This window comes from Pan paniscus, chromosome 13, assembly GCF_029289425.2.
Source record: "Pan paniscus chromosome 13, NHGRI_mPanPan1-v2.0_pri, whole genome shotgun sequence".
Classification (NCBI taxonomy): Eukaryota; Metazoa; Chordata; class Mammalia; order Primates; family Hominidae; genus Pan; species Pan paniscus.
In genome coordinates this window covers 109,229,791-109,257,781 of record NC_073262.2, presented here as the reverse complement: position 1 = coordinate 109,257,781, position 27,991 = coordinate 109,229,791, and the positions used below count along the sequence as shown (strand labels likewise).

The 27,991-nt window shown below is 39.4% G+C and overlaps 1 protein-coding gene across 1 annotated transcript; it reads right to left on the bottom strand.

The window, feature by feature from the left end:
- Positions 1-5: 5 nt before the first annotated feature.
- Positions 6-27,215, bottom strand: FAM237A (family with sequence similarity 237 member A). Its single transcript, XM_055109009.1, has 4 exons — positions 26,656-27,215; positions 19,622-19,770; positions 4,726-5,147; positions 6-703 (listed from the first exon to the last, which is right to left on the bottom strand). The coding sequence occupies exons 3-4, from the start codon at positions 5,135-5,137 to the stop codon at positions 570-572; spliced, it is 546 nt and encodes a 181-aa protein (XP_054964984.1). The 5' UTR covers positions 5,138-5,147; positions 19,622-19,770; positions 26,656-27,215; the 3' UTR covers positions 6-569.
- Between the last annotated feature and the right edge of the window lie 776 nt (positions 27,216-27,991).

Below are 27,991 nucleotides of genomic sequence, written 5' to 3'. Positions count from 1 at the left end.
GGGTCCAGAGCTTTTATTAATTTTGTTTTCATTAGAAGAATGCTTTATTTGCCAGTTTTTTGTTCTGTTTTACTTTTTGCTTCATTCAGTATTCAAAAATATGCTGTCAAACAAGATTCAGATATCATAGATTGTCAGTAACTAGTAATTCCAAAATGTAGTCCCTTATGTGCCTGTGCATAAGCAATCCAGTGGTTAAAGTCTTGGAAGCCATGCAGTGTATTCAAGTTAAGTGTATGGCACACTAGTTTATTAACATGTCAAGCATCCCAAAATGAAATATTAAATGAATACAAAGAATCTCAAGTCATCTCTGGAAGTTATTTAACTCCTTTAGACTGTGGGATAGACTGGCAGTAATGTCACCATTAGAAGAAACATGCTAGCAGCCTAAAATAAATAAATAAATAATAGAAAGCAGCTTTAAATAAGTATACTGAGAGAATTTGGGTTCATATTTATCTCTGGGCATTCCCACCATTTAAAATAAATAAATAATCAATAGTTAAGAAAAAATGTTATATATATGTGTATTTAATTCCAAGGCATGAATTAGCTCCGAGTTCAATTTATTTTCTCTTTATTTCCAGGTTCACTTTTCCAATGACACTAGACCCACTCCTACGCACATGCATGCTTATCAAATCTTCAATCAACTCTTTCTTCTTTAGGAAGGAGGTCCTTAGAAGCTGAGAATATGTACCTGAAAGTAGAAAAGCGGAACTTCATAAGATCACCAAATTAGTTTCAGGTTAATTAAATATCAATAAATTATCTTTAAAAGGCAGGTTTGATGTTTCTGCCACTCCAATATCAAAATTCTCTATAAATTGATTTCAGAGGAATATATGTAAGTGTGTATTTGTGCAAAGTCTTGTGTCCTATGCAGTTTAGTTATATAATCTAAAACAAATACATTATAATAAGTACATTTTTGTCAATTAATAGGCATTAAAATATTTGCCTGATTTTAAAAAAGTGAAAAATAGTCATTATATACTTTTATATAGAAATATGAAGAAAAAAATGTAAACCACTCAAAATGTAACCTCCTAGAGATAACCATAGTTTTGTGTATGCACACTTTATACTATAACTTATTTAACCACTACCCTATCGTGGGACATTTAGATTATTTCCAGGTTTCCTGTTACTATACATAATACTGCAATGAATAGCCTTGGATTGCATCATTGGCTGCAGCTCTAAATGTTTCTTAACAGTAGATTTCTAGGTGGGTAATTGCTGAGTATGTGGCTTAGAAAATTTCTTGGAGTGGGTGAAGTAGAAAATCAAGCATTTGAGAGTCTATTTATGTTTCTGAACCATTGTTTTCTCTTCTGGTTAGTGTTTAAAATATAAGCACTATGAGCATTGGCCAGCTAGTGAGACATCAGCTGCAAACACCATCAGATTATAAATCTAAATTTTAATTTTCTCATCGCAGAGGAAAACAAAGACTCACTATTTTTCTAGAACATACAAAATGCCAGGCTCAGGAAGGCGGGCTTTTTGTCCCTCCCAGTGGCAGAGCAAGGTTTGTTGAAGGAGGAGGCCACCATTTTTGACACAAAGAAGAATGCACTTCAAAATTTCTTCATTTGCATTGAAGTCTTTACTAACCCATGAGTTACTCTCAATTCTGTTATTTTCTATTTGGGAGTCATCAGTATGCTCTTTCCCTAACACTCTCTCTCTCTCTCTCTCTCTCTGTGTGTGTGTGTGTGTGTGTCTGTGTCTGTGTGTCTCTCTCACCCTTTCTCTCTTTCTCCCTTGACATAACCCATCAAAATTTAGTGGTTAACTGGTTAACTCTGGGTACATCCTCTTCATACCTTCTCTTGGATACTTCAACCTTCAGCTATTATCCCATGCCTTTCTAGACTAAATAACAATGATCTTTAGAGGCTTTTCTCATAATGACATCTCTAGCCCTTTTATTTCTGAACCTCATCTGTTCCTGCTAATCACTGTTACAAACAGCCATGGTGTCCAGGTCATCATCCAGCTCAGTCAACTCTCCTTGGGGTGAAGCTCTTCCAGGTTCTTCTCATAGTTAAATAAGTGCCTTTCATACATTTCTTTTTTTTATAGAATCACAGTACTTTGGAACAGAAAAGATGAGACTTTGTGTGTCATCTACTTTCCATACATTTCTTTTTCAGTTGAAAGAACTGATGGCTAAATTAGTTAGTTAACTTGCTCACGGTCACGCAGTAATTTGATTTTTTTTGTTTTCATATTTGTTGACTCAGTATTAATAAATATGATATATTAACATGCAAAATTACATAGGAGTTTTATGTTTTTAACAAAGTAGGATTCATAGTAAGATTTATCAAGTGCATTTACACTATTTGATTTGAAGACATCAAAATAACAAGAACCTTTTTGCATATTACGTAGACACTTATTTTAGTTCTTCTTGTCTTCTGACTTGATGATGTGATTTCCTTGAGAACTATGGAGACAAGCACTGCTTCACCTTCACTCCCGTCCCAACCTAACGACATATTATCCCCGAGGGACAAAAGAAAAAAAATATTGGAGGATGCATGCAGGTACATTCAGAGCCCAGTTGAACCACTAGAGATTTAATCAAGCCTCTTGAGATGAAATCTCAATGTTCCTGTAACTATTTAACTGTTGGACCTGGTATTTCCTTGACCCAAGACCCTCTTTGACTGTGGTTATACAAACCAAATGGAAAGTCTTGTTTCTTGGTCTGCAAACAATTTTTTGTGTCAAACATTAAAATAATCTCAATAAAGTGAAATGCTCACTCCTGCTATTTGGCTACTTGCATACCAACTCCCTAAAGTTTGCAGACCAGCTGAATCACCAACAACTCCGTAGCAAGATGAAGGAAGTGACTTCCAAAGCTGAAGCTGTGTTGGAGAAAAGCTTTATAAAATAAGTATATATACAACTTTTTCTCTTCAGCTGAATAGAAATAATATTTTCATTTATTTAGTAGACATTTCTTTGAGTTATTCAAAGTAAGTGCAAGATAGAAAAAGATATTGCTGGTGATTTGAGTAAGACAGCTAAATATGATTTTTTTTTTTTTTTTAAAGATAGAGTCTTGCTCTGTCACCCAGTCTGGAGTGCAGTGGTGCAATCTCGGCTCACTGCAAGCTCCGCCTCCCAGGTTCACGCCATTCTCCTGCCTCAGCCTCCCGAGTAGCTGGGACTACAGGTGCCTGCCACCACATCCGGCTAATTTTTTTGTATTTTTAGTAGAGATGGGGTTTCACCGTGTTAGCCAGGATGGTCTCGATCTCCTGACCTCGTGTTCCACCTGCCTCGGCCTCCCAAAGTGCTGGGATTACAGGCGTGAGCCACCATGCCTGGCCAATATGATTTTTAAAGTATGGAAGAAAAGGCCCTACAGACCATCCTCAGCAGTACAGAATAAAAAAAAACCATGGTCCGTACTGGTGCTGATGCCTGGGCAGCCTCTGTTCAAAATATTTTTAAAATATGGGTAACCAACATTTAAAAATATTCATTTGGTATTTCTACTTTAGTAGCAAGGCTGCTGAAAGAATATTTCCTCTAAAAATGAAATTGGTTTGAGTTACAATAATACTTACCAAAATAATAAACTTATCTGTAAATAATAGCCATGAATTATCTGGGTTTTTTGGATTAGCAAATCATGAGGATTTTTAATTACTAAGGTTAAAACAAACTAGATATATAAAAGCTCTAAAATATCTTGGGAAAGGGTAGCACTAGAACTACCACTGTTAATTGCTATTTTAATATGGAGGTTACAGGAATATGTAACAATTCTAACACTAAAATGTACAAATGTAAAAATTAGTTATGCCCCTGTTTTCTACTGTTGTATATATAATTCTAAAGAGTTACTGGCACTCAAACAGCCCTTGATAAAAGGTTTCAATGCTCATTGGTTGAAATGACATCAAAAAAAGATAACAATAATATGTTTAGGGTTCAGGCATCTCTCTGCTTACTCACAGAGGCTTACTCAACCTCATTCTAATTCTATAAGGGACTTTTTTCTGTACCCTCAGACGAGACTATTTGAATATAGTATTTACTTCAATGAAAAACTCTAAATTTGTAGCAAGTTCCAACTTACTAAAAATTAATTACTCAGATTGCTGCAAGTTAATTACTTACTTGAGATTCATTCAAAAAGCAACATGAAGTGAATCTACATGCCGGCTGACTTTTTTACTCTTTATTTCTTCAACTGAATACCTCTCAAAGAGCCTCTCTATTTACATGAAAGCAATATTTATTTTCAGTTTAACAAGGGCAAGAATTTGTGTGCTGCAAATGTTTCCTAAGCTTATATTCAAGTCTTCTCAATTCCACGGCAAGTAAACACCAGGTTATGACTGCCAGTGTTCAGGCTAATAGTAAAAAATAATGTTGATCCTGGGGGATCTGTTTATACTTTTATGCTGTATTTTGGGAATCATGCTTTTTGTCTTTTCCTTCTGACTCTTCCTTGCTGCTGTTCACAGGAAGTATGAGGATGAGGACAATATGTTGATATAAACAGCTACTATGCAATGCAAAAAGAAGTACTATCTATCTTCCTATCAGTTATGTGCTCTTGGGGTTCACCTCTTGAGAGGAATATATATGACATTGGATTCCCCTAATGCCATTTCCCTCTTCCTCACAATTCAGCATACGCATACTTGATTGACCCTTTCAAAAGACGTGGGAGCTGGGGTTGACCACCTTGTTTACTCCTTGTGTGCTGTGGCTGCGCTGCTGAGATTTTCTCTTCCTCTCCAACCAATTGCCTCCTTCCTAAGCCATGGTTCCTAGAGAGCACACAGTCCACATAGATGTCCCAGAAGAGTTGGGCCAGATCCCAAAACAGTGCTCCATGCTTCAAGTTCTCAGATGACTTCAGGTAGATCATAAAATCCCAGAAGCCCGAAACAGTGTTGGAAATGCGAGGCTTCCACATTTCCAGGAGAAGCACTGAGGAGGATTCCCAGCACTGAGGATCAGCTTGGTTAAGAGCCAGCAAGTCTGTCTGGCTATGGCAGAAGAAAGGAGATACACAGCACATTCCCACAATGAGCAGGGAGCAGGTGAAGCTCAAGGGGCGGTGGATCCCTCCTCTGTTCCCAGGATCAGCCATGGCCCTAAAACTGCACAGGATGGAAATATTTCGTATCAGTCCCCGCTTGTGCTCTGCTCAGTAAAGAAAATAAGTATGCCCTTAATAACCTTACTTCCAGCAAAGGAAACACATCATTGTCACAAAGTAGGGAAATCTTAGCCAAGCTCCCATATCACAAGCTCCATTCTATCTAAAATGACTCATTGGCAGGCCAGGGAGTGAACATAAATCCAAGACAGTTAGGCCAAGACATATTCACTCCTAAGATGTGTTCCTTTACAAGATGAATGAATTAATCTGCTAATCTGTTTTTCTCTGGTGCAGAAGAATGTAGCCTAACAGAATACTAAGTGAACATTTAAAATTTTGCTGCATGGCTTTAACTATTCCATAATATCTTAGCGAAACCTGGCTCTCCTAATATAGGACTTATATATAATTAAGAATTTAAATATATTTAACCTTTAGATCCATTCCTGTTCACAGTGACTTTTAATTTTTTTAAAAAATACATCAGAATTGTCAAATGTTATAGTAAAATTAACAAAAGACAATGTGCTAAAAGTATGGATGAATATATGTGGAAACAAAGAGACATATATTCAACCAATTAGAGTAGAATCAATAAGCCATTTTACAAATACCAATAATGTTCTGCAATTCTGATATAACTTTCATAAACATAATGTTTTATAATCTCTCTATTGTTGCTATGAATCTCAAGGATTTTTTTTAAAAAAAACGTGACTCTCATTCAACTTTTCTGGCTTTCAATGTCTGTTGCCATAAAATTGAGGCATCCACATACCACTTTGAAATTTTTCTTTTGTTACCACTTCGGACAGGTGCAATGATAAACGATGCTCTTGAAATAATAATAACCTAAATGTTCACTTTTTTGCCAGAAAAACTGTATATATTCCTTCACAGACTATACAAAATGTGTATCACATTTAAACAGCTCTAACATAAAGGAAAAATAGGAAGGGCACATACAGCTCACTTTCAGGTTTGTATTATATTTCCAAACCTTTTAGATGTTAGTATCATGAAAGCAAGCAAAATACAGCTTGTGGGAATACTCTTATATTGGAATATTTAATGATAACACCATAAGTTGGATAATCTCTCTCTTCTGAACAGCAGTAGGACATGTTTAGCTACTGTTAAATAAATATTTCAGAAAGTGTCTTTGAACATGCATGTTCCTATATTGAAGAAGCATGTTAGAGATACAAGATTATTCAAAAACTATTTCCTCTATCTTTCATATCATGTATGCATTATCTCTACTTGAAATCATATTTGTTGTGTCCCTTTCCGAACTAAAATATCGAGGTACCTCAAAGGGTGGTTTTCCTAAAGGACAAGTCTAAGCTAAGTTTTCAGAGGGCAGGACTCTGTCCAAGGTACTGAAGTTGGCGTTATCCGGGACTCCCTGTCTGCTGGCGCCACGGCGCTCAAATTGGCTCCTTTAGGTCCCCTTCTAAATTTTAGGAGAGGCTTCCCAGACCCTGGAAATGTGTTTCTCTGAGTTCCTTGAACCTAGAGTCCTCCGTGCACCCTGCTACGAGCCCCGCGCTGAGTCTCGGCCCCGCACTTGATTCCGCAGCCTCACCCTCCGCAGGGCGGAGCTGCCAGGGACCCACTCTGTCCTTTGAGCCCCACTCACCTCCTGACTCGGCGGCTCTACTCCCAGATGGCACAAGGGCTTCCCTCCGCACTCACCCGCCTGGCCCCTTCCGGGTTCCCTCGAACGCGTGGAGAGAGTTCCCTCGAGTACGCGGAGAGGAAACGCTCAGGCTGCTCCCGAGCGAGTGGCTGTCCCCAGCTTCCGCGTCCTAGAGGCTACCGTGCCTCTACTTAAGCAGTGGGAGTGCTCGGCGCCTCTCCAAGTCTACGTCAAAGCTCCTGGAAACTGCCGCCACCTCTCGCCTCCAAGTCCATCTCCCGCACCCTCCTCTTCTCTCCCTCCCCGGAGAATTTCGGTTCAGGAAACCAGCGGGCTTGGCCACACACACTCTCATTGGCCTTGACCCGCACCCAATCTGCACCTGCCGGAGTTGAGCCTCTGTGCGGCTGGGCTTCCAGCTCCCACCTCGCGGGTGCGTGCCGATGCGGCGGGAACTGCAAAGTTAGGGCCCAGCTCCGCGCTGGTCCAGGGGACAGCAGGGGTTCCCGCTCACCACACGGGCCTCGTCCGAGAATAAAGGGGTGTGAGGGAAGACTGTGGACTCTTGGGGTCGGAGGAGGGACATGAGCTCCCTCTCGACACTCAGCAAGGGCTCAGAGGAAATAAGGCGCCTCCTCGAGATATTCCAGGTGTGAATTTCTCCTGCCTGTAGCCCTGGGCTGAAAGGAGAAAAACACCCCCGAGGGCAGAGATGAGGATAGGGACTTCGCCCTGCTGGAAGCTCCCCCTAACTGTCGCCAGGACACCCCGTTGTTTCCAGACCCTGGCCTGGGTCACTCAGGAGACTGGGTTGCTGCTGGCATCGCTTTGGTCAGCACCTCAACCCCCCAACAACCCCGCTCCAGATTTCACAGCAGGGTCCCAGCTTTCTAAGAAAAAAAAAGCGCCTGGGATTCCCTTTGATTCTCACCTCACAGCTACTTACTATCCCAGTCCCAGATTAGAGCCCTGTCACTGCTCCAGTGCTCCTCTGAGCATAAGTGCCCATCTTAACTGAAACACACCCAGCCAAGGGGCCTGAGGCAGAGGTCTTCCCTCTGCAAGTGTTTCCACGTTTTGCCCCTTTCCTGAAAATTCCTTCAGCCCCTGAAAACCACTTGTAGTCTCCACTAACTGAAGGCTTTTGCGCCAGCTCAATAGTATCCATGTTTACCTTCCGAGCGGCACAAGGCTTTGTAGTAAGATTTGCCGAAGCCACAGAGAACCAGCCCCTTCCCCAAGGTACCATTAAATAGGAGGTCTGAAGAGGAGTTCTGGGGGGCTCTGAACTATTCCTCCTGCTCAGAAATGATGGAGTGTACTTCAGTTTCTCTATGTGTGAGCTGTATCTAATATCTGCTTCTATTCACCCCATAGGGCTGTGGAAAAAGATCAAGGGTGAAGTCTTGGACTTGCTTCCTGAACTTTGAGGAGCTCATGCTTTTGGAGAAACATACTTCAGGACATCATCCAGGAGAAGTTCCCCAACCTAACAAGACAGGGCAACATTTAAATTCAGGAAATCCAGACAACTCCAGTAAGATACTCCATGACAAGATCAACCCCAAGACACATAATTGTCAGATCGAGAAAGCATTTGGAGGTGACTCGTGAATGTCTGGAAAAACGAGTTGTACAGGTATCCTAAAGCCAAAGGGTCAGGAGTGCAGTTTCAGGGGTAAAAGACAGTACAAGCAAAGGCAGGAAGGGAGTGCTCATCGCAGTTCATGCTTCTGGGGAGCGAAGTCAAAGAAAGGACTGTAGAGAGGGAAGGCCGAACAGAACAGAGGTAAATATGTGTCCCCTGGTTTGGGACATGTCAATAGTTACATTACTGTTGAAAACATTCATATATAAACATGCAGTGCTTACTTTATTTTCAAGTGCCTATGTGTTAGGCACTATTTTACATGCTGTGTATATAGAAGGAACAAAACAAAGTCCTTGGACGCATGTAGCTTACATGCTAGTTGAGTCTGGAGTGGCGGCAAAAAAAATTATTTGTATTTTAATTTTAAAATTATATCTATACACATATATAGTGTATATGTATACATGTGCACACACATAATATATAATGATTTATGCTTCTAGTTTCTATGTTGAATGGTGAGTTTACAGCTATCTATCAAAAACAAACACACAACTAGCTAATTAAATAAACAAGTAGTGCCATGCATGAGTCAATAAAGTTTATCCATCATTCTGAAGCCCATGAAAAAATATATGAGGAATGTGTCAGATGTGATAAAAAAACAAAGGGTCAGCCAGGTGCAGTGGTTCATGCCTGTAATCCCAGAAGTTTGGGAGGCCGAGACAGGTGGATCACCTGAGGTTGGGAGTTCAAGACCAGCCTGGCCAACATGGTAAAACCCCGTCTGTACTAAAAAAAAATACAAATACATACACAAAATTAGCTTGGTGTGGTGGCACGCGCTTGTACTCCCAGCAACTCAGGAGGCTAAGGCACGAGAATCGCTTGAATCCAGCAGGCGGAGATTGCACTGAGCTGAGATCATGCCACTGCACTACAGCCTGGATTACAAAGCGAGTCTCTGTGAAAAAAACAAAGGGTGATCAACAAAAAGTAAAGCAGGGAAAAGGATGATGGAGAAGAGCTATTTTATATAGAATACTAAAAGAAGCCCTTCCTGATAAGAAGATATTTGAGCAAAGACCCAAAAAAGTGAGAGGGTGAGTCATGCATAGTAAAAGAATGCTTCAGGCTGGGGGTGGGAAAACAACTCTGATGGCTTTGGAACAAGTGTGGTGTGAGAAGGGTGTTTTTGGGGCATAGTGGCAGGACATGAGGTCAGAGAAGTGACCAAAAATCCATGTTGGTTGCTCAGTAGAGAACAGACCAGAGAGGAGCAAGGGATGAGGAGGGAGCTCAGTTAGGAGCTGTTGCAATCAAGGTGGGATAAGATGGCGGAATAGATAAGGGTGGCAGCAGTGGAGAGGGTGAAAGTGGTCAGATTCTGAATATATTTTGATGGTAGAAGGGACAAGACTCGTTGATGGACTGGATATAAGGTCCAACAGAGAGAGAGAAGTTGAAGATGACACCAAGTTTTGGGGAATAAGTAAATGGAAATTTGAATTTCCATCAGCTGAAAGGAGAAATGGTTTGAGGAATAGGTTTAGGAAAGGAAAATAAGAATCTGGTTTTAAACATGTTGAGTGTGAGATGACTGACATCCAAATGGAAATTCCGAGTAGGTAGGGAAGAAGGGGGAACTTAAGATAAATATTTGGGATACAGTGCTCAGGAAAGAGGTCCAGATTTGGGATTTCATCAACATGTAGGCAATATTTTGAACCATCAGAGAAAAGTGTGGAAAGTGGCTACAACAGTAGGGATACAACTTGGGATAGAACCTGGAAAATGCCAGTATTGGAGTCACAACAAAGAGATAGGAGGAATCAGGAGAGTGTGCTGCCTTGGAAGCCAGTAAGATAGAGCTTTTCACATAAAGAAGAAATCAACCATATCACACAAACTCAGCAAAGGGGGTCAATAAAATGAAGATGAAAAAATTCCATTGGATCTAAAAAATAGCAGGTCACCAAGAAACTTGTTAAGGGCAATTTCAACTAAATGTTAAGGGAGGAGAAGTTGCGGTGGGCTGAAGCAGATATGGAAGGTGAGAAAATGAAGACAGTGCCTGTGGAGTATTCTCCACGAAATTCAAATAAGAGGGAGAAAGACTGGAGTGGAAGGTTAGGAGTTGGGCCTTGGCCATGTTTACAGGCTGCGGGAGAGAAACTCATAGAGAGAGAGGGGTTGCAGATTAGGAGAGAAGGATGACTAGTAACCTCAGAAGAAACAATAAGCAACAGGGGTAAGAGGATAAGGAGGAGCCAGACTATAACAGAAGGGCAGAACACTTGCCCTTGAAAACAGAGGGAGAAAGGGAGGTTCTCTGTTGATGTAGATATGTCTACAGGTAGTGTGGTGGGTAGGAGGCGCAGAAGTTAAGAGACACGCGACGAATGGTCTCATTTTCTCAATGAAGTAAGATGCACAGTGATCCACAAAAAAAGTGAATGAGGGCAGGTGTTAAGTAGGAAGCTTAAAAAGAGCAGAAAAGCTGTGATTAATCTTTGAAGGAAAGAAGAGAGAGGAGAGAGGAGATAGACTAAAGAACAGTACTCAAATCCCAGGTAAAGTTTGCATCAATTTGTCATAAACATTTTGCATGCTTGTATGGCTTTTATGAGGTAAAATAACATAATAGTGAAGACTATCATGCTATGGATCCCTCACTTGTTGTATGTCATTGATTCTTAGAGGCAATGCACATTTAACACTGCTGAAATCAGGATATATCTGTCAACTGATGGCACCTTGTAATTAGAATTGCAGCATTTTCTTTTAGTTTTCTTTTTTTTAAATAATGAGATGTCTACAATTTGATATAATCAAGTGCTTTTGATTTGATATAATGCTTTGGGCAAGTTAGTTAATCTTTGTGAAACAGATTTCTTGCCTGTAAAATGGGCAGAAATGTTCCTCATGGTTAGTAAGAATAAAACGAGATCATATACAGAAAACACTTAGAATGGTGCTAAATGTAGCAAGACTTGACAAATATTAGTTATTTTTTTCCTTCTACAATGCTCATCTGACTGAATGTAGGAGAAAAGAATAGTCATTACGCCACCCATTAAAGGAATCAAGGGTGTAAGCAGGCTAGAAAAAGGAGTAGAGAAATGAAAGACTGGGAGGAAAGGGGGGAACTGGAAGTCTCATTGAAGGCAGAGAAAACAGGTATAAGTGGAGTAAGGAGAGGGGACACTGAAAGGCAGGAGAGGGAGATTCATGATTCAGATTTCAGAGGTGGAGATTTTCCCATTTTTGTGCTCTGAATCCTAAGCACAACCACTGAAATAAGTGGCTAAGATGAAGTGATAAAGGCCACTGTAATTGAGCTCCACCTTTCTTATAAGTCTGAAAATAATGAATTGAAATGGTCATCCTATTTCATAGAAGCTGAAGGTGTGTGACATCACCATCCTAATCAGAAGGCCTAGAGCAGCTCTTGACAATGGGAATAAAAATTATTTTAAAAGATAATTTTTACGTCTAGCTGGTATCTGCTCATATGCTTTTTTTTCTTTAATATAACAGTCATGTGTTGCATAAGGATGATGTTTCAGTCAACAACGAACTGCATATAAGACAGTGGTCCCATAAAATTATAATCTATATTTTTTACTTTACCTTTTCTGTGTTTAGATGCACAAATACTTACCATTGTGTTACAATTGCCTACAGTATTCAGTGCAGTAACATGCTGTACAAGTCTGTAGCCTAAGAGCAATAGGCGATACTCTATAGCGTAAGTGTGTAGTAGGCTATACAATCGAGATTGGTATAAGTACACTCTATGACGTTCCCACAACGACGAAATCGCCTTATGATGCTTTTCTCAGAAAGTATCCCCTACGTTAAGTAATGCATGACAGTAATTACTTGGGACAGGAAGTTTTCACCTTCAGTATACTTTTGTACTGCCACCCTGGAATATAATGTCCTGATTAAACATTTCTAATAAATATAAGTTATCAACTTGCACTTGTAAATTAAGTAATCATCTTATTGAATTTTTAAATTTAGAATAAGAACCTAACCACTACATACTCTGTTGTAACATATATTTCTATTTCTTGGTTATTGGGGCAACTTGGCAAGATTCTTGGGAAGGGGAATATATGTGGGGTTTTTTTGTTTGTTTGTTCTTGGTGTTTTTTTTTTTTTTTTTATAGACAGAGTTTTGCTCTTGTTGCCCAGGCTGGAGTGCAATGGCACAATCTCAGCTCACTGCAACCTACGCCTCCCAGGTTCAAGCTATTCTCTGCCTCAGCCTCTCAAGTAGCTGGGATTACAGGTGCCTGCCACCACACCCGGCTAATTTTTTTTTTTTTTTAGATTTTTAGTAGAGATGGGGATTCACCATCTTCACCAGGCTGGTCTTTAACTCCTGATCTCGTGATCCACCCGCCTCAGCCTCCCAAAGTGCTGGGATTACAGGCCTGAGCCACCACATCTGGCCAAATATATGTTTTTTAATCCTGATCCCCACTCTCAGCTTGATAATTGCAAGAGGAAAATGACATTCCAATTCCTGCATTTAGATAAAAAGAAAGCCACCACCAAGCCATTAGATTGAAACACTCTATATTCTGTTGAACACATAAGGATGCTTAGTTTGATGTCTTATCATTGTGGTTTCATTTTCACAGATTAGACTCTCTCTAGCAAAGGCTAACATTTGGACAGCACCTACATTTTACAAAACATTATTTTCATATACATGGTCTCAGGTGATGTCAAAGAAAACACCATTTTTTTTCCTCCCTATTTCCCATTAAGGGATTTTTATTGGGTCAGTTAGTTGATTAAGAGTGATGGTTCTTTTTCTGAAACTTAGGTTGATTCACTGTCATTTATCTGTCCTAAATAATGTGCATTGTCTGTCACTCTCTATTAACTTTACCATATAGTCTATCCTTATTCCTCTACTTGTCCCCCAATATCAACTAGGAAGGAGCATAGGGCAGTCTCAACTGCAGAGAAAATAATTTTAACGATTTTCATCTGAACTCAGTTCATCACATCATCATTCTGACTTGTTAAAAAATATTCAGAAAACCAATGGTCATTTAAAATTACATGATGCTAAATAACTGGTTTGACTGGCATTTGTCACCCAAAGAGTTGTTTCAGCTTTGTGCAGTTGCAGCCTAAGGCTAAAGGATGACTAGTTGAAAAGTAAATTGCAATTAGCCGAAGGTGCCCCATGGGTAGATTTTCTGATTTTTGCCACTTGAAGCAATTCTCAAAGACATTAAAAAGGACTTCTGATTAGTTTTAATGAAATTCGAGAGCAGTTATATAGGTAGTTTGCATCTTCAGCAGTGCATTAATTTGCAAATGATGGGGACAACCTTTAAGAATAGGGTGCTTCTTTAACATTTAGGATCAGATAGTAAAAATAATTATTTTTCTTTCATTCTTTGTGCTTTTCCATCATTTGGAAATGGCAACAAACAAGGACAATTTCCTGGAATGCTCATTGGGGTAAATGGATGAGTCATTCTTAAAGTGTCATCAAATTTATACAGACAAGTTGCAGTGAAGTAGTCAGATGATATTGGACATTGATTCCAAAATGTGTGAAAAAGGAAAGTTACTTGGGGATACAGGAATAGTTCATTCATGTTTTTTCTGCTTGTCCAGCTGAAGATACTGTAGCTGTAATAATAGATGTAGTAGTGTTTTTCCCCCCCCCAGGGTACTTATCAAGATACTTGCATTCTTTGACCATTCTTTCAAGCAGGTTTCAAAACCCACAGGGATTCCTTTGGCTTTGCCAAGAGTTGGGTTTTTCTTTTGCAATTATCCCAGCAGTTCAAGAGTGACTATTACAGATACCGACTTTCAGAATTCTCCTATCTTTTGTCCTACTGATTTCCAAAAAAGACTACAATATAATGAATTTGTTTTCAATTTGGTTTATATACCAAGGCAACAATGACAAAGGTCTAAGATTTTAGAATTGTAAGTTTCCTTTTCCTAAGGCTTCAATTATGACGGAATAGAAAAAACAAAACAAAAACCAAACCAAAACAAACCATTACATTTCTACTTCAACATATGGGAAGCAGGAGGATTCACAAAGCTTGGGGTCCAATGACAGTCATGGACTTTTGCCAAGCTGAAAACATCTGTGAAAAATGAGGATATAGACCTATATGTTGAATGCATAAAACATCTTACAGTTTGAGCAGGGCTTCTGGGATGAGGAGCTTTCCTTGACTCATGTATGTCTAAGGGAGTTGGTTCTGCTGTGCACTGTTACCATACAATTTTGTTCATGCTTGCATTATTTGCTTAGTGTATTCTAATTGTTATACATGCCTATCTGTCTCTCCTCACCTTCCCACTGCTACTTAAACTAGACTATGAGCTCCTTCAGAGTGGGAGTCACGTCTAACCATTCTCAGCCTTAGAGCCCAAAACATGTATGATAATGTCCTATTCAATGTTGGTTGAATTTACATATGAGAATTGCCCCTTTTTGAATCTGAGGCTGGAGATGTGAGTGTCATTAATTAACTTTGGTGAATTTTCTTTCACATGTCTGGACGGTGAAGTAAAAATGTCAGTCAACTAATTTAGTTTTTTTCTTCATCCAGTGCCCAAAATGTTAATTACACTTTTGCTGAATGAGGATACTGCTTTGTTGTGATTAGGAACACATTTTCTAAAGTGAAGTTTCTGACTGAAAGACTATCATCTGAAAAGTAGATGTCAGGTATAAAAGTATAAAACCATTTTTCTCTGAGAAAAAAATTCATATCCAATGATAAGATTTTAAATTTCTGTCATTAGAAAATTAAAAATATTCAAAATCTAGTTTGAGATCATTTTTGTAACATGGTGCATCAGCTAGGAATGCATTAAGCTGTAAGTAACAGAAAAACTGACTACATGTGGCTGCTGATGTTAGTTCAGTGGCCCACGGATATCAGTCCTACATTTCCACAATTTTCTTGACCTTTCTTAAACCCGTAGGTTGGTTGCCACAGCTCCAGACATAAAATCTATATGTCAGGCAGGAAGCAAGTGGAAGGATTGCTCCAGCCCATCCACATCTGCCCCCTTTTAAGGAAGAAAGTAAAAGCATTTCAAAATTAACCCTCAACAGTAGACATAGGCTTGAAATTCAAGAACTATAACTAAATCACATGGTAATTAAGAGAGGCAAACAAGTTTAGGCAAAAAGACCTTCAGTGGGAGAAAGTAAAGTACTTTGTCCAAGGAGCTGAGAATGGCTTTCTTTGGAGACAGCAAGTTTAATACAAGGTAATGTGAGCTGATGGGAAACCATGCATTGAATAAATTCAAGCTTAACCCTAAATTGTGATAATTTCTTTTCTGCTTATCTTTTTATTTTCTTAGGTCTGGACTTATTCTCTTAAAAATGGAAGTTTATTATTACTCATCAAACATTATTTATTTGAGAAATAGAGGATGCTGGTAAGAATGCAATGATGGTTCCATAAACTATTTGGGACTGCATCTGAAAGTCCATCATTTCTAGGACTTTAAACAGATCATTTCATCATTGTTCTCTGTAAATTGAGTGGGTCCAATTAGGTAATCTCAGATTTTTTTCTTGCTTTATCAATTTATTATTCTATGATTTGGGACACTAATCTATTAATTCAATAAATGTCTAGAAATCCTAGTGTTTAGCAAATTATTAAAATTAAGAACTAGAGTGGTAAGATCACCGTAGAAAAGAGTTAAACATTGATATATCTCATGAGAAGCAATTACGCTCCTTGATATAAATCAGAGAGAAATTCTTACACTTGTACACTAAGAAATATGCACAAGAACATTCACAGAGACACTATTTATATGGAAAATACAGGGAAGAACTCAAATGCTCAAAGAGTAGGAAATGAATAAATTGTGGTATATTTACACAATAGACGATTTCACAGCAGTTAAAATGAATGAAGTACAGCTAGTTGGAACACCACGGATGGATTATAGAAAAATAATATTGAGAAGGAAAACATAAGTCCCCAAAGATTATATAGAGAATGTCAATACCCTTTTTATAAAGTTATGACAACTAAAACTTAATAACACATTTATTAATAATAATAAAAAATATGTTTAAAAAGTATGTTTTCAACAATAAAACCATTGTTACCAGAATCAAGGTACTAATTACATTAGGGGAGAGGAGGCCAAGAACATGATAGAGGAGTTTAACATAGGCAATATTAGTTACTGTCAATGTTCTAATTATCGTTTTGAGTGGTAGACTCATGGATATTTATGATTTTAAGTAAGTATGTAAGTATATAAATACATATATGCATGTGAAAGGCCAATGGACTAATGATAGGGTATATCAAAATATAGGGTATATCAATGATAGGGATTATGATTAAACCCATTCTGTGCACCTATATTTCAAGTAAAAAAAATAGAAGTCCATATTGCCTATGGAACTTCTTTATTCTCAGCTAATGTTCTTCATTCCTCATGTAAAACAGATGGTACAAACATTAATTCCCCAAAAATGGTAGAATTCTCTTGGTTATTTAGGATGTCTTCTATTAAAGAACCTAGTTTATTTAACTCATGTTAATAAAACAAGGAGGGAAACCACAAATATATCACACACTGTCCTGAACTCTAGTTGGGATGCCAACAGGGAGGACAACAGTCACTGTCTATTTTCTGTGACACCAGTCTCACCCCTGCTCCTTCACCGAAGTGAGGTCAGGACAGTGAGATGTGAGGGGTCATCCATAGCATCTTTCTGAGCAAAGAGAAGATTGTTGAGATGACCAAATACTTGCTATTTCAAACCACATTCTCTACTGGGTGCCATCAAAGATCATCACGATATGTTTTAAACCACTGATGAATCCACAACCTAATGGAGAACACAGCAGACAAGAGTAGACAGAGTACAGGGCACTAAAATATAATGACAGACATGCACAAACCAAAGCAATTCACTTGTTTAATATTACACGAGCACACGCACACACACACACATGCCATCTGTCATGGACATAAAGGAATATATCAATGGACAAAGTTAGCAAAGTCTTTGCTCTCCAGGAACTTCCATTTCTCCTGGAGGAGACTAACAAAATTTAAGTGAACAAATAGATCAACAAGATAATTTAAAACAGCACAAGTGAAACAAAGACAATAAAAGCATGTATTATGATAGAGATCAAGGAGAAAAACATTGCGTTAAGATCACAAACAACTTCAGTCCTCCTAACTTTTGAAGACCTTCAATCCATGCTGGCTTTGAAATTGTATCAATGCTCATTTGAACAAAATCACAACGCCTTATGTTTATAAAATGGATCATCCAAACTGAATTTTGTATTATTCAAATTCAAGTGTCATTAGGCATGCACATCTGAAACCACTGAAACCTAACCAAAGTGTATGTGGAGAGCTTAAACCTCTTCACCATTCAGTCACTCTGCAATCAGGCTCCTGTTTAGTACTCTCCCCTTCCTTAAAAACCTTCAGGATGACTGGTGCCCCCCACTCTCCTGCAGTAACTAGCAGCTACTGAAAAAGAGTCCATTTCTTTCAACAGGGCCATGCTTCTCACATGTCTGAGGGTTATATCCTAAGATAAATTAAATGTATGTGTATATACATAAGCACAGATTTTTAAAGACAAGTTACATATTCAAAGATATGTTACACTATATATTCAAGTACTCATACAAATAATCTCTATCCTATCTGTGTATCCTATACTGAGACTAAATTTCATACCTAATGCACATCTTGAAGTAGCCATCCATATGTCACTCTGATTTAATAATCATGCAGAGCCAGGCACGATGGCTCATACCTGTAATCCCAGTATTTTGGAAGACTAAGGTGGGTGGATCATTTGAGGTCAAGGGTTCAAGACCAGCCTGGTCAACATGGTGAAACCCCAACTCTTCTAAGAATACAAAACTTAGCCACGCATGATGGTGGGCACCTGTAATCCCAGCTACTCAGGAGGCTGAGGCAGGAGAACCACTTGAACCTGGGAGGCAGAGGCTGCAGTGAGCCCAGACTGTGCCACTGCACTCCAGCCTAGGCGAGACTCTGTTTCAAATAATAATAATAATAATGATAATAATCATGCAGAAAACTTCTAGACTCTAACAGAGTTGTGACATCAACTGCTGATTAAGTTTTAGTGAGAAGTTTATAATTTCCTATATATCTTCCGCTGATATATGAGTTTGTAATTTTTTTCAACTCATAGACCTGATCTAGAGTTACTCTCAGAAAATTGACCACCTTTGCTCTCAAACACGACATCTGCCCTTGATATACAGCATAGCTTATCTTCCCCAGTAGAAAAAGAACATTTTGGAACAAGTTTCTTGACTTTAGTCAGCACTTCTCCCTCACTGGGTAGCAAGTACAAGTGATGGAACTGTTCAGGAGATCTATTACACAATCATTGCATCGATCCCTTTCAGGACCAGAAGGGTACCATGCAATAACCCACACTAGAAGCATTTGCTTTAGGCATTTCATAAAACCCAGCAGTGTTTGTGATGGCTTGTTGGTGCTGGTTGTGAAGACTGTTGAACGCTTATCTTTTCTAATTATAAACATTTCAGATGTAAAAGTCTAGAATAGGGGAGGAAATTAAAACAGCAAACAGAGTTAAAGCCATGCTCATCTGCTAATAGATCCAAGCCCCCTTTCTCTGGTCATTTTTGAAAAGTCATATTTACTGACTGAGGTGTGACCCCTCCCTGCCATTTCTAAATCACTGTAGTTTAAGCACACTCTGTAGAGACCCACAGTCCCCGGTAGCTTTCCAGATACCACACTTCTTCTCCCTTTCTCTAAAATTGTTCCTAGGACAAAGGTCAGCCTCACAACACATTCTATAGAACAACCTTTCTCACAGTGAATAGTAGGCATGAAAGCATCCACAGGCCCCCATATCTGGAGGCAGGAAGAGCATTATGAGGGGATGGGATTATTCTTTCGGGATGCTTCCAGGACTTAATTTTTCCATGGTGGAAAATATCGCTTGTTTTCAAAAGCAAGATTTCACCATTATTTTTAGCTGTCGCTCACATTTTTTGTAAGGAGTTCTGTTTTAGATATTGATCATTTTTTGTACAAGCAATTCAAAATTTATCTTTATCTTTCACTAACATAAAAGTAAATACATGCAAGACTTGGTAACCAAACGAGTTGTAAAGCTACTTAGCTAACTATCAAAATATTGCAGAGAGATTACCTATGTTACAAAGTATTTGTAATAGTCCACTAATATAAGTGATATGTGACTTGTGGATATATCAGTTGTTTGCCTTTCTGCATAACTTGAAATTGTATACATGTAGTCAAAGGACTTCCTTCAAAGATGTTCATCTGTAATTCATTCATCTGAAAAAGCAAAAAGCTTTTTATTCCATATCGGCAGCTACCCACTAGGTATATATGCTGAGAACAAAGCAAAAATTGACTGAGTTGACTACATTTTCCTCCTTTCATCGGATTATTTGGTCTTATATAAATATGTGAATACAAGGCCTCATATTTTTTAACTTTAATAAAGAAAGATTTATTTATTTCTAACCGCAACAAATTAAATGTGGCTCCAGGCAATACATTGCCAAGAAAGGAGAAGTTATACAACTTTCTGAGAACTTGGTGAATAACAACTAGAGCCATTTTGGTTACCTGTACCCATTCCTTCCTACTTGGATTGCCTCCTTTCATTTCGTATGCTCAGCTCACACTTCTCAAAATACTAAATGCTTCATGAAATGTCTTAAGCATCTCACCTCTTTTTTGTATGACACCGAGCATATAATTTGGAGACTTGAGAACAATCACAACTTTCTTTGTGTTCTACCTGTGATGACCTTCTGCTCTTTTGTCATAGTGGCCCAGGAATAAGGTTTTTCTGTGGAAAGCTGTTAGGAAGTTATTGATAAACAGCTACTCTGCAGATAAATCAAAATTGGTTTCTAATAAGTACAGGAGTGTAATTCTTATCTCTTGTTCCTGGAAGACCAAAAATCTTGCAATTTCAGCTTCAGCCTCAAGAAAGTACAACTGTGGTTGTAGTAATGGAAGTAAATGTTTCCTTTTTAAAATCATTCTTTTGCAACACAGAGATATTATCAAACACTTCTTTAAGTGTAGACATCCTAGTTTCCCTCAAAAGTGTTTTAGGTATCCTATTAACGTTCCCAGGTCTTTGGTAGTTGGGTTGTGTGTTATCCATTATTGAGTCCCCATCAACTGGAATCATGGCTACAATGAGAAGAGCTGATTCATACTTTCTTCATCAATTCTGTTCTTGGAACTAACAAAACTCAGTTCTGCTCTCAGTAATCTTTTAGCACACAGTGCCCATCTCATGGAAATAATGGTCTCTCAGGTCATTTATTCTATATTTTTTCTCAGTCTCTTTAGTCTCCTCTCTTCACCTCTCCCTTGCTTTCCCTTTCTATGCTACTTCCCCTGGAAATTGCCTCAAGTTTTTCTGGTTTCAATTATTTTATAGCATAAATGATTATGGCTTAAATTATGACTTAAACTTTTGAATCTTACATGGTTCTCAAGTAAATATTTCTGTGCTAGCCTCTCTGATGAGTTCCATGCTCTCCTTTCAATAGCCTGCTGGACATCTTCACCTAGATTCCCGTTAGCCCTTCAACTCCAACAGATCAAAATGGAATACATCTTTGCTCCCTAAACCAGGATCTCTTCCATAAAGTCACCATCAGCCCAATCACCAGATATCAAACCTGGACTTTATTTTTTACTCTTCCCTGCCTCTTGCTTCCCAACATCAACGCACAGTTCTGTCGATTCTACTCGTGTGATCTTTCCCTTCTTCATTTTGCATTGCTGGAGCCCTGTGTCAGGTGTTCATTATCTTGGACCTGTGGTATGGCCTTGGCATCCTAACTGTTTTAGCACCTCTTGCCTCTCTTACCCACAGTCCATCTTACATATGACTGCCAGATAGCTTCCATTACTCTGATCCTCAGAAGCCTGCTCACAACTGCCTGCAGAACCAGTTCCACACTACTATTCAGGATCTCTACAATCTTACTCAAAGGTACAGTAGCTCACTCCTCACTTCCTTCCCTCCCCCTTTATACACTATGTGGTGATAAAAACAAACTGGTGATTGTGCCAGATGGAGTTTCCCAGGAAGCAGTCTCTGGGGCAGAGATTAGCAGGCACAGTGTTGATTTGGAGTGCTTTTCTACAGCTGTGGAAAAGAAGGAAGGAGGCAGGATTGGGCGAAGGGAGATGAATTTCCATACAGGAAATGTGTTGGCAAAGGAAGAGCTTTTGGAGCTAGGATGTCTTTTCACAGATGTCCTGAGTTGGGGTAAGAGGGCTTGGCCTTGAAACTCCCATGTTGATAGTCATTGGGCGCAGTCTACTTTGAGGAAGGCAGTTTTCTTAAACAGAGGCATTCCCCAAAAGGGCCAACTGCAGATGCCCATCTTTCCCTGATACTCCCAGTGGATAGAGAAGGAAACACCATATAACCCCTTTATTCCCTGAAAGTGGGCCTGAGGAATAAGCCCATCACGGCACCTATCCATTTACCCCCATCCACTCCCACAATCTCACATTGGCACTTTTCTTTAAGCTCAGTGGCAGGCTGCTATCTGTCTCTCAATGCCCCTTTCTAAACTTTTTTCTTTAGGAATACTCCTTCCTCCCCGTTACATTTTCTAGCCTCTCTGCACTAGATGTGCTTATGTTACTAAGTTTTAAGCACTCCATGTGATAAAAAGCGATATTCTCAACTGCCAGATTGGTATCCAGAGGAACTGGTAGGCCTCCTGTGTCTCCTCCTTTCCCTCCTGATTCCTGGAAGGCAGACAGGGTGATGGGAGCTGGAACAGCTCATTCGTTCCATGAGGTGAAGGCTGGTGCAAAGGATTGCACAGCAAGAAGCCAGCAGGTGTGTAGGGCCTCCCTACCAGCTCTGGACTGCTCATCATGGGGAGGAAATCTTCAATCTTCTTTAAGCCTCTGGTATTTTGGTCATTGTTACATCAGCTGAATTTGCGTATCCTACCTAGCTCAAGTTTTTCCTCTCCATTTCTCTCAACATTTTTCTCTCCATTTCCGTATACCTGTGGTTTACCAGTTGTTCAAATGCTACCTCCTCCATAGAATTTCTTTGCTCTCCTCCCTACACCCCTAGAGTGGGGATGTCGAGGTGGTTCCTCTGTTGATTTTTCATAATTATTTATTTGTATTTTCCTTACCAAGGGTGACACTTTCATCATAAATGAAATTCTTTCCCTATTCCTTAGCCCTTTTACCAAGCTGTAATATCTGGTAGGATATCTGGGCATAACATTTTCTGACCCACCATGTGCAGCAAACAGTCTTTTACTTGGTGGATATCTTTACTACTTGTTGACTGAATGAAGTTCTTTTTAATATGAGATTCGAAGTGGCATTCCTGTGACTTTTCACTCATCAGTTTTGTAACAGAAAACTGTTTCACTCATCAGAGGTAACAGAAAAATCCCGTTTCTTCTCACAATGACTCCTAGAGACATTTCAAACTGCTTAACATATTCCCTCTCAGGTGGAGTGGCCTACGAATGAATTTTCAGCCTTCCCTTGGGTCTTGTGCACACACACCCACTCTCTCTTGTTCTAACAAAAGGCTAGAATTTACATTTAGAGAGTTAAGGCTTTCCAAAACAGATCTCCTGGTGGTGACAATAAATAATGGTTCCAGCAGCACTCCCAGCAGAATCAGCTCATAAAAGTAGGCAGCAAGAGATTCTCTCTGAGGATCTACTGCTCCTCCCCTACTGCTCATGTTTTGGTGTCATAAGTGCTATTTTCCATGTTCTCTGGGGTCCAGAAAAGGATTCAAACTCGGACTGCCGGTGGCATGATTATGACCCTGGCACTTACTAGAATGGTGATTTCAAAAAAGGTGCTAAACCTCTCCAATTGTGAATTTTTTCAACTACAATTGGCTATAACACGGTGGTGTGCTCTGTAGTCCCAGCTACTCGGGAAGCTGAGGTGGCGGGATCCCTTGAGCCCAGGAGTTTGAGGCTGCAGTGAACTATGATCATGCCACTGCACTGAAGCCTGGGTGCCAGAGTGAGACCCTGTCTCAATAAATAAATAAATAAATAAATAAATAAATAAATAAATAAATAAATAAATAAAATGGGAATAAAAAAGGGCAATAAAGTGATGTAATTAGAGGATGGGCTCTGGAGCCTAAAATACCTGGGATTTCATCCCAGCTCTACCACTAACTGGAGCTCCCATGTTCTCTGTAGAGAGCTTTTTAAAGCTCTCTAGAAAGCTTTAAAAAGATCAGGAAAGGCTTCACGAAGGAGGTAGTACATATTTGAAGTGACACTTGGGGATGCATAGGAATTTGACTGGGCTTTGGTGGGCAAAAGCAGTCTTCCTAGTAGTATAAACAGGTTAAGCCAAAAACCAAGAGGCTAGAAAGTACTTCTTTGCCCTAAACATACTGTCCCACCCTCTTTTGAAGCCACCAGAACATGGCACATGGCGTGCGCGTGCACACACACACACACACACGAGCAGGGGAGACAACACAAATCCTCTGCAAGAACCACTGGCTGCCTACTTTGTAGGCTGCTTTTGTGTTCATGGGAAAAACCAAGAAAATGATGAGTTCAAGAAATTTACAAATTATTAATGGAGATTATAAAGTGGTGATGATATTGATTTCAATTTTCTTCTTTAAATTTTTCTTTTTCTCACATTTTCTCCAATAAACATGTAGGATTTCATAATTATCAGAAAACAACAATTAAAAAAAATAAAGTTTTTCCTTCCTGCTGGATTTTTCAGCTTCTGTATTTCTTTGCTCAGGAATCCTTTATTTCCCTGGATCCAGTATATTACGTGGGGCCTCTGGATTAGCTAGATCAACTAATTCATCCCTATCTCCAATTATCCTTGAGAATCGAAGACAGAAAGGAACACTGTTTTAAGATTTATGCGGACCTAGTCAGGTACTTCTGGTTGCCAGGTAGCAGGCAACCAAAATCAACCACAGCATTTTCTCTAATCACTGGCTCAGGATCCAGGCAGCCACTACACTGCCTTAGTGAACATCGAGACAAAGCCTCAATGAGCAATGTAGGAATGCTCCTCAATTTGAGGAATGAGCCTCAATTTGCCAATATAGGTTTAGTTCATCTCCCATAAATGAGCATATCTGAGTAAGCTTAGTTATTACACAAAGCACCACCGTCACGAAGTATCTTTAGGCAGGCTCTCTTTGATACTCTGTGGCTTTCAGTGACTGCCTCCTATCCACATAAAACAATAGTTAAGTCAACACTGTAAGTGGCAATTCATAAGAACGTCTGCCTGAGCCTTCACATGGCACCCTGTAACCCTGACTGGAAGCAAGGCCATGTCTGCATACTCACTGGAGCTATCAGCTGATTTCAGAGGGCAGACATAAAAATGTGCTATTATCTTATGTAGAAGCTACCCCGCTAGGTGCCAGTAGACCCAATCCTATGTGAAGTCAGGTTCTGTTTTCACCATCTTGATCCACAGTGTTTAAAAAATATGAATGAGTTTTACAATTTTTTAAAAGGAAATTTCATATAAAAGCCTGGATTTCTGGCTTCTCTAGAAAAATAAATGGAATGGGCAATGACTGGGCCACTTTTCCTCATAGTGACAATTGTCTGGAGCTGAGTAGAGGCTGCTCCCTTCAGGACAAGGTGTATGGTCTCCAACTCAGTTCAGCCTCCCTCAGCCCTTGTCTCCTCCATTGCCCTGTTCAGCTCATTTTGGTAACTGACTGGCTCCTGTAGACTTTAGCATTTGTGACCTTTGATTTGTAGCCATTTCACCTATATAGGAAAAGCAGTTTAAAGCTATTGCATACAATCCATTTGCTATCTCTATAGGAGTTACAATGGCTCTACAAGGCTGTCTGTTGCTGGAAAACAGAGGCCTCCCTGATGTCATTTATAATCCAAGTTACCTTTTTCTGTCCTTACCCTGAGTTATAGGCCTAAAGAAGCAAGAACCTCTGCTGCAACCTCATTTACCTCCTGAAGACTGGAAGCTATTTAAAGCTCCAAAGAGATCTGAAGAACTCTTCATATACTCTTGATCATTCAGAGAGATTTTGTTTTGTTTTGCCTTGTTTTTGTAGGACCAATTGCTTTACTTGGCGAATTTGGCTTTCAATAATCATCACAGTCAGATAAATGTTCTCCTAAGGGTGGACTCCATGGGGCCACAAGTACAGTCTTTAACAATCACACCAGGACACGTGTGTGTGCACATGCAATCAACTGCTAAAGGAGCATCAGCAGGAAATCTGTTTTCATGTGAAGAATCAAGGCATTTCATTTCTCTCCAGAAGTCATATACATGGCCAAAAACTTGTTCTAGTCAAGGAGTCAGAGCTGTGGATGGGCTTCTGAAGAGATTGAGGAATGATAACCTTCTCTCCAAAGCTTAGCAGATAGACAAATGCTAATTTTGTTTCACCAGAAGCTCAACTATACTTAGAAAATGATGTTGACCCCTAATTAGTGGAAGGATATATTAAATGATGCTTTAAAAGCTTTTATTGTTCTTACCCACCCCCTCACTCCAGACTGAGATTAGCTAGGAATTTTTATGCTAAGAAAATATTAGAGGTTCACAGGCCAGGTCAAGAAGCCCTCTTTGTCATTACTGACAGTCTCAAACACTTAAGACTGATCCATCACGAGCACATCGGTGGAAAACTGTCTAAAAATATAAGGTTTTAACAGAGATCATAATCTTCACACAAACAAAAGACACTCAGAGATCTGGTGAGGACAATTCTGAGCATTACGGGTTGTTGTGCTTGCAAAGCATTTATGAATGGATTCCCCTAGTCCCACCACCAAAACGAGCAAGCCTTGGTTAAATCTCACAATAAGGGATCACAGTATTAGGCCCAATTGCACAGGCACAGCCTCTTGCTCAACTGCCACCTCTTCTGTGAAACTCTCCTTGACTCCAGGATCAGAGACAAAGCCTTGCTCTTCTCTTCTTCTGAAGCAACTTATATTTATGTTTATTATGGCACTTGCCACATAGCATTGCATGTTGCATCTTGCTCACAAGATTGAACTCATCATGTGTCCTTGGAGCCTGACTACTGTAGGATTCTTACAGATCAAGAGGTTGTAGAAAGGTAGGAAGGAAAGAAAGAAGAGAACGGAGGAGGGAGGAAACTGAGGCTGAATGGATGGGACATTTAGCTCTACTTACCCAAGGGTCTGGGTGCCTCCTCCTGGGTCTTGCACTTGTTGCTTCCTGTGCCTTGAATACGTTTCCCATTTTGTTAGACTGGTGAATTCTTGTCATGTTTCAATATAGTTCAAAACTTACTTCTTTTGGAAAGGCTTCTGCATCCCTCGCCCACCTGCCCATCAGTGCTCTTCTTTTTACTCCCAGCACAAGAGTAGCTTTGTTTACTCATCACCTTGGGTCTAGAAATTTTTTTTTTAAACATGTCTCTTCCTGCTAAATTGTGAGCAACTTTAAGCCAAGAATTTACTTTTGTTCCTTCAGTTCCTAGGAGTTCCTGGCATAGCATAGAGACATAATAAATATGCTGAATGAATAAATGAGTGAGTGGAACTCCCTAACCTTTGCACATTAAACTAAAGGGCACCTATTTTACATTTTAAAAGTTACTTGGGAATTCCAGCATAAGCATATGGATTATCTACTTATTCACATCAAATTTTAACTCTAGGTTTGCTGCTCTATTTTCTAGGGAGTTTCTGGGTCACCTTTCTCAACCAGTTACCAAGGAAGCATGGAGTAGAACTCATTTCAACGTCATCCTCAAGAACAGAATGACTTAAAGGAAAACACACGCAAAAACAAATCATTCATTTAAAGTCAAATATAAACAACACTCAAATACTCTAATAAGCTTTCTAATTTTAAGTATAATATTCATGCTATTTTAAAGTGTTTCTATATTCATTACATGAAATGACATGGAAACGAATGAATGATGGGTAATGGACGTAACATTTAAATAAGATTGTTGGGCCTTGAGTACAAGAGGTTCCTCTAGGGGACCTTTAAGGTGACTACAAGAGGATGAGTCAATGAGGCTACAAAAAGAAACAGGTTTGAGATCATGAGAGGTGGGCAGGAGTTTACGTTGTGTTATTAAGTTTGAGCCTTAACTTACAGGAAATGAAAAGCCCTGCAATGCTTTCATCAATGTGGTCAGATTAGCAACTGTGTGTCAGTGCAGTCGATATATGTGAGATACATGTGTCTGTTAAGGCCAAACCAAGGCACAGCAATGGGATGGAGAGGAGACATATTGAAGACATTCATGAAGAAGGGATATAATTTGGTGACCAATTCCATGGGAGCTGTGAAGAAATGCCTTCCTTAGAATGTTTTTTATAATACAATTTATATAACCAGATTTCCTTCTACTTTCTTTGTTGCTTGATTACAAATTTGGTACCAGGTCCAAAGTGTGGATGTTATTACTAGCCATCCACTCTTAAAACTCAGAAGGGAGACACTAAAAAAAAAAAAATCTCTAAGCGATCCTAAGGTAGGGTTTTTTCTG